General features: G+C 49.5%; 1 protein-coding gene across 1 annotated transcript in view; it reads right to left on the reverse strand.

Moving 5' to 3' along the window:
* Positions 1-413: 413 nt before the first annotated feature.
* Positions 414-7,509, reverse strand: part of BOC (BOC cell adhesion associated, oncogene regulated) — a 24,435-nt gene continuing 17,339 nt past the window's right edge. The window contains exons 10-18 of the mRNA XM_009879925.1: positions 6,782-6,988; positions 5,785-5,966; positions 4,537-4,642; positions 4,228-4,350; positions 3,344-3,565; positions 2,702-2,928; positions 2,036-2,115; positions 1,198-1,391; positions 414-630 (exon numbers count right to left, since the gene is read on the reverse strand). Coding sequence (XP_009878227.1) covers positions 446-630; positions 1,198-1,391; positions 2,036-2,115; positions 2,702-2,928; positions 3,344-3,565; positions 4,228-4,350; positions 4,537-4,642; positions 5,785-5,966; positions 6,782-6,988 — 1,526 coding nt within the window. The 3' untranslated portion in view covers positions 414-445. The remainder of the gene's footprint in view (positions 631-1,197; positions 1,392-2,035; positions 2,116-2,701; positions 2,929-3,343; positions 3,566-4,227; positions 4,351-4,536; positions 4,643-5,784; positions 5,967-6,781; positions 6,989-7,509) is intronic.

The raw sequence follows: 7,509 nt of genomic DNA on the forward strand, positions 1-7,509 counted from the left end.
TATGTGCAGGGTTGTTTAAGTTGATTAGGCAGAGTGCATCACTCCAGTCCATTCACAGGAGTGTCTTCCTGGGACAAACCTTCCTGTGGGGGAGAGGAAAGGACCTTATCGACAGTGTTATCGTTTGTGAAGCTCCAACTGCAAGAGGGTGCTAGATCTTGGTGGCGGCAGCTCTCTTCAGACCCATGTCCTGCGATGTCTCTTGTGCTGCTGTTTCAATCTTGTGCTCTGATGAACAGCCTGGTGCCACGGGTAGCTGCTGCCTTGTTTCTTGGGCTCTCCTGTGACCTTGCTGAGGATGCCTTCTGTCTCCATAGCATTATAAAAGGCACATATACATCTATGTACAAGTGCATAAATATATAAATAGGGGTGTTATACAAAAATAAATACCCATTCTCTTTTTCTCTTTAGAATAAGTCTCTTGCAAAAGGCAGCTTGCTCCCTAGCTGGTGGGAGAATGAGTCTCTAAAAGCCTCAGTGGTGGTGGGCTGCTGTTCAGATGTCTCGGTAGGTCCTGACCCAAAGATGTGATCACTGCATTCTGGGGATGGAGATCTCCTCTGGACTGGCAGCAATCTAGTCTTTCTACCTCTTCAACTGGCACTAGGCCTAGGCAGCAAGGGCTTCCTGAAAGGGAAAGGAGCAAGAAATGATTACAATGCATGCAGAAATGAGAGATACTATGGTAGCTTTCTAGTCAACAGTCTACTTTATGACGATAGGTACTCTGATCAAACAGAAAGACCTGCATTCTGAAAGTCCTGGCTACATGGGAGTTCGATCTTATGCTTGCATACAAGTTTGATCTACACTACAGTGGTGGATCAATGGATCAGGTCCTAAGGAGACGGATTCACGTAATTTTTCAGTTTTACTGGTGGTCTGGAAAATGCGGAATTAAGGAGGACTAAATAAAGGACAGCGTCTCGGCAACTGGAGGTGGGTATCTGCCCTTCCTGCAGCATACAGCTCAAGCTTTTGGGGAAATGAGAAATGTGTCCCCTAAAACTGACGGAGGCAATTTACAGTCACCAGCTGGCTAGTATGGCCTTTCCATGCTGTTGTTCTATGCAGTGTTAAAACTGTCAGAAGAAAGTGTGAACAAAGCCATGAGAAAGGCCCTACAGTGGTTTCCCTTCACGATCAGCCTAAAATGATGGATGAAGCAAGCATGGAGTTTTCCAGACTACTGACCTTGGTGGAATAGGGGATCCCGTCGTGCATCCAGGCTAGCGCCTCCCACTTTGCTGCCCATCACTGGATGATGGAGGCCAACAAAGTGCTCTTGAAGGTGAGGACAGTCATCTTGTGGCTGAAGAAGCTGGTGAGTGGAGTCATCTGGGAGACTGTAGAGGAAAGAGTTGTCTTCTGTTCTTGAGTTGGGCAATCTGGGAGGCAGACAAGGACGTTTAACACTATTCACAGATCTTTCCTCCGTGAAAGATACAACCTATGTAACATCTCAGCCAGCTGCATCAATGCAATGACATAGAGAATTACTAAACGAGGGGAAGAGCACAAATTGGGATGTACTTGTGGGATGGGAATGAGGTGATGGGACCTGGTATCCACGATTCAAAAATCTAGTGAGTGCCATAGGAGCTGGGAGAAGTAGTGCCTCCTGAAGAGCACGGGAATAATGACTTGATGTCTGAACAGTGAGACACAAAGCACCTGCACTTGGACCCTGGCTAGATTCTGGGGCAGCTGTTTATCAGCATCCAGTCAAAAATGTTAGCTTCTCTCATTCTTACTTTTCAGCCTCCCATTTAGGAGCAGGGGGAGGAAAAGGGGGCAAAGGGAAGTAGGTCTTGGCCATCTCCACGATTAAATTATCCCTCGCTCAAACCATAAGAGGCATGAGCTGTATGAAGACAATTTAAACTAAAAAGGCCTAGTGCTTGAGCATGGATTTTTTTCCCAAGAGAATTGGGACAGATGGGAGGGTGCTGAGGGCGAGCTTTTGTGAGCATGTAGTCTTGTGGGCCCCACTAGATTGTTCCGCCCTCCCCATCCATAAGCCAGGGCTAACCTGGAGAGCTGGTAGTCTTGCTGGGCATTCCCGTTTTGCAGCACTCTCGCCTGCAGCAAGGCGTTGGTCTCCTCGTGTGACTGGAAGGAGAGAGAAGGATTCTCAGCAGAGCAATGCCACAAAACAGCATTAAGAGGCGGGTGCTGATGTGGGAGCCAGAGCCATGGGGCAGACTGGTGAAGCTCTTATGACAGAAGGCAGAAAAAGCTGAAACTTTCGCTATGAAGGACAGAGTAGAACTGCCCACTGAAAAGCTCATTTATTGCTTACTGCTGAATCACTGGGAGGTGAGTATTAATTTATAGTCTCAGCTGCCTTGGCCTGTGTTACTGTTTACACACAGAGTGCTCAACATTGTCAGTCCCTCTGAGCTTTGCTGAGGAGAAAGAGGAACCTCTCCCATAAGAGTAGCTTTTCCTCACTGCCTCCTCCATACTTAGAGCCACTACCCCAAGAAACCACCTCTTCACCAGTGTTTTGGAGACTTTCCTGTTCCTCCCATGTTTCAGACTCCTCTGCAAAGGCAAAATCTCTTTTAAGAAGGAGCCAGTTTTGCCACTTTTACGTGCTGCAAAGGGCGACAGCCATGTCTGGAGAAGCCCTCTCACTTCAATCACAGCCTCCAGCTCATGTCAAACTAACTCTTAACCGTAGCTGTGGACGTACCTGCGACACTTCATCTGGACTGTAATCTCGAGGCTTGGTGCTTGCATAGCCCACTCCTGCAGAGGGGCAGATGCCATTCAGATGTGCCCCGTTAGCGTAGGGCTGGCCGTTAACATAGGGATGTCCATTGGCACGAGGAGCAGAGATGCCTCTCAGAGGCACCATGGTGTACTGGCAGGATGATACCAGAAGCCCAGCTCCTGGGAAGCCCATGTCAATGGTTTGCTCTGCAGACGAAGAAGAAAGAAATCTGAGGCTAAAAGCAGAGGTTCTTGAAGTGAGCTGCCAGCAGGGATAGTGTTAGGCTGTCCTATCAGGCAGCTATTTTGGCACCCAAAGCACCCTTGGAAACAAATGGTGGAAAGGGGCCCTACACGTAGGCAAAGGGAGTGCCCCTTTCCTCCTGTTCTAGTCCCAGAGTTCCTTCTCACCAAGGTAAGCAGGACAAGGGACAAACAGTGGCCTTTGTCTTTACAGGGTTCCATGGGACATTTGGGACTCGCCCTCTGCCCACCCTCTCCCTCCTTCCCAGAATGTGCAGCCTTCACGTTTTGGGTGTTTGACCCAACTACACCCAAGGTCAGATCTAACCCACAGGGCAGAGCACATCTTATAAATCAGCCCTCAAGAAAAAACCCTTACTCTGTTTGGACCAGGCTCTCCAAAGGCAAAAGGGGATGAAAGCCACGATGAGGAGTACAATAGAGCCCAGCACAACGCCTACAATCAAGTATGGCAAGTCACTGGAACGGGCCACCATGGCTCCTGTCCCCAGGCCACTGTGCCCACCACTGAGTGGGGGATGCTGCTGGGGGGACACTGTGGAGGGTGGAAGACGACCTGGCAGACCAAGAGACTTTCGAGCTGCAAAGGGAAGAGAGAGAGAGAGAGAGAGAGCATTAGGCACAGACATGGCAGATGGAATAGCAGCCCACTTCAGGGATGTCTATGCTGCTGTGGAGCAGACAGATTCCTATGGTGGCTTTAAAGAAGTACTCCTGGAGAACAGAGGATTTCCTAGGCTGATGCATACTGCAGTACAGACAAGTCCTCTGTGCTTAGCTTACAGATCTGCCAGGCTCTTGGGCTGCTAAAGCAAAAGGAAAATAGCTTCTCCAAAACACAGACTTGGACTTAATACTGTTCCTATGACAGTGCAGCTGCTTGGAAGACAACATGGGACCTGCTTATAACCAAACACGTGAGTTCAGCACAGCAAAGGAAAGTTAGCCAGTCACCATCTATGTGATGCTTAGGAAAACAAAAGGTAACCGCGACTCTGAGGGAATCGGTCATGGACACTGCACAAGGGGTCTGTGAGTACTGGTATGGCTATATACACATACTGATCAACAGCTTCAACAAACCTATGCCTCTCTGCTCCCCAGTGCCGCCTCCATCTCCTTGCCTGAGCTTGGAAGACACACCGTCAGGCAGGGATGGTACCTGCCTTGCTGTGCTCTGACAGCTGCAGGCAGGGAAGGCAGCAGGCTGCCCTCCCAGAGGTGCCCTGTGAAGCTGGTTACCTTTGGTTTCACAGATCATCACGTTGCTGAACTCGCTTTCGCCACCCTCGTTGAAGCACTGCATCTTAATGTCATACGAGGTCTCTGGCTGCAGGTGGCTGATGGAGTGCCAATACCGGTCTCCTGAGGAGGGAACACACACACGGTGCCATTAGTTTTCTTGGGCAACACGCATCCGGCCCAGCTCTGCAGCAGGGCCAAGTAAAGAAGGCCAGGACAGCAGCAACAGCTGGTTTTTTGTGCTCCTTCTGGCTCTGTACTCTTCCAGGAGGAACCAGCAGCTGGGACCAGATTCTGAGTATCTCCTACCTTCCACCACGTCCTTCTTGTAGTCACTGTCATTGTCACTGTCAGTGGGGCGGTAGTAGATGTAAAAACCATGGATGGGAGTGTTGTTGTTGCTGGCTGGGATATACTGCAGAGAATGGGAGGGAGAGCAGAAATTAGCAGAGATGTCTGTGCTCCATATTGTACTAGGTGAGGAGCAGTGGGGATAAATGGGATGGGACGTTAGGAAGACACAGCAGGGGACCTTCCTTGTGTTGACACTGGTTTGCACAGTAAGGGCTTCCTTCCAAGAGCTCAGTGCTATTTTCTACTCTCACACCTTGCTTCTCTCAGGTAACAGACAAACCGTGAGTCTGACCCTGTCACCCCAAGCATCCAGTACTCTCTTCCCTCTCAGCAGCCACAGCCAATGCTTCAAAGAAAAAATTCCTCAGCAAGAGTGACTCAGCTGGGCAACGACAAGCACACCTTCACCTTGACTCCAGTAGGCTCGTGGCTTCCAGACAATCTGCATCTTGCCACAAACCAGTGACCGCAGGAGTCTTGTGTTTCTGAAGACAGCTCTGTTTCTCCCTCACCCAGAGCAGTACTGTCCCAGGTCCATGGGGACCTGTCTTTCTTGCTGTCTTTCACCCAGTATTTTATCAGCTACTGTTTGTGTTTAAATAAGCAGCAGTGCTCATCCTGCCCTGTTGCAATTTCTGGTGAGAAGTAGCTAGGAGAGAAGAGGGCAATGCATCCCCCTGAATAAACTCTAAGCTGTTGGAAACACTTGGATCTGGGCTTGTGATCCGGAAGGTACTGCCCACTCCTAAAAATCCTCTGGGCTGAACTGCTGTAAATGCTTATCAGCACGTAGGACTGCTACCCAGCAAGTGACAGTGAAGGATATATTTGCTGGAAACTTCTGGGACAGACAGAGGTGCTAATGGATTCCAGGAATTTGGCCAGGAGAGCAAGCACCCACCGCATGCGTTGTTGAACTGTGCTTGTTGAACAAAATGGTCAAGACCCTGAGGTTAGCTGCTGAAATGCCTCCTGTGTACCATCTTGGATTCAGATGAAAAGGTTTCCTAGGCTCTCTGATTTCCTCCACTTCTATGCGCCCCAAGCCCAATCCTCCTTTGCTGGAGGGAGCTAATGGATCCCAGATCCATTTGTGTGGTGACAGGCTCCCATGTGGTAACCTGGAAAATGTGTAAGCCAGGCAAGTAGCACCCACACACCTGCTCCTGCACATTCAGAGATCTCCACCCTTACAAACCTTACCATCCACTTCAGCATGATGGTGGTCTCATTGATGGCATCTGTGAAGGTGATGTATGGCCCAGCCACAGGGCGCTCATAGACTCGGTTGCTGTACCCAGACACCACATATGGCCGAGATGCCGCACTGGGCTCGCTCTCTCCCAGGATGTTCAGTGCCCGGACACGGAATTTATAGGACATGCCTAGGGGAAAAATGGGAAATAAAAGAGTTGCAGAGATTGGAGTCTTCCAAGACTTCTACTGTCAGCACAGGCCTGACTGTGGAAAGGGGCTAGATCTTCTCCAGAAGGCAGAGAGCCCACAGAGAGGTTTTGATCAAACACTGACTGGCCAGATTTCAGCCATGTGCTAGATGGAACCTGCTTTTATTTGTCTTCCCCAATTCCTGTCTGAACAGTCTAGAGGTCAGGTAGCAGTTCTGGAAGGTTGTGGGTGGATTCAGAGATGCCTGAAAGGATGTCCTGATGCAAAAGCAGGTACAGAAAGGTGTTCTTCCTCTACTACATGGAAATTAGTATATAGCATCAGTTAAAAGGTCAAAGCCTAAATAACCTTTATCCAAACATCATTTTACTGGTCTTTAAGTTGAGGTAGATATGTTGCCCTTTTAAGCTGTCCAGCTCAGTGACTCCATCTTTTCTCATGTGAAGTGCAATGGGAATTGTGTGCCCATCTGTCTTGCCTGCGGCTAAAGAAAGTTCTGTCCTGTCTAGTAAATGGCAAAAACAAATGCCTTTAGTAACTCTATCCTGTAATACAGAAAAGCATGTGAAAGCCTCCCTGAGGGAGGTCAAATCTATGCTGGTCTTTGCAGCTGGAGAAATTGGAGAAGCATCTGCAGCTTTTCCCCATGCATCTAATGCTGGAGCTGGGGAGGCTTTGTTTTGCTCGCACATGCCAGGGCTAAGCATGACGTGACAGATGGCTAACCATCCTATAGGGACTGCGCAGCTTTCCTACAGACCTCCAGGAAGCAGGGAGGAGAACACCTGCCTACCTTTCTCCAGGCCTGGGATTTCCACAGAGAGGCGAGAGGGAGGAATGTCGCTGGTGGCCAGGACCCAGTCTCCCAACTTCTTCAATTTCTTATATTCCACACGGAAAGACTGGATGGGGAACCCGCCATTCCCACGGGGGATCCAGGTCACATACACAGATGTCTCTGACGCCATGGAGATGGTTGGACGGTCTGGTGCCTCTGGAGCTGCAAGGGGCACAGAAGGACACCAGGACATGAACCACATTCCTTTCACTCTGTCTGGAGGATCCTGTAGCTGAGAAGTATGTGGGTGAATGACTACCTGCATTGCACCCACCCACATGCTCTTTAAGTCCTAAATGCCCTCTTTTTCTGTCTCTTCATTAGAGCTGGCACCCCCAAATCCTCGCTCCTTTCAGTTTGTGCCGTGCAAGCATCTTTTACGCCTGCTTGCATCTTGCTCCTTTTCCACTCCCAACTCAAGTAGGATGAGACAAGGTTTGAGGAGTGTTCACCCATCATGGGAGGGAGAACAGTGACATGTGGATGCAGGGCTGGAGAGAGAGCAACAGGCACAGCTGATGTGGAAGCAGTGAGCAGGGGGAGACTGACACTGGGGACAGACGAGTGTAGGAGACGAAAGCAGGAGAGACTGAGAAGAACCAGCTGAGGAGAAAATAGGGAAAAGTTCTGAAGACTAGAAATGTAATTTGATAGGAAAAAAATCAGAAAATGGAAGGGAAAGA

The sequence above is a fragment of the Charadrius vociferus genome, unplaced genomic scaffold (genome assembly GCF_000708025.1).
Source record: "Charadrius vociferus isolate BGI_N301 unplaced genomic scaffold, ASM70802v2 scaffold162, whole genome shotgun sequence".
NCBI lineage: Eukaryota > Metazoa > Chordata > Aves > Charadriiformes > Charadriidae > Charadrius > Charadrius vociferus.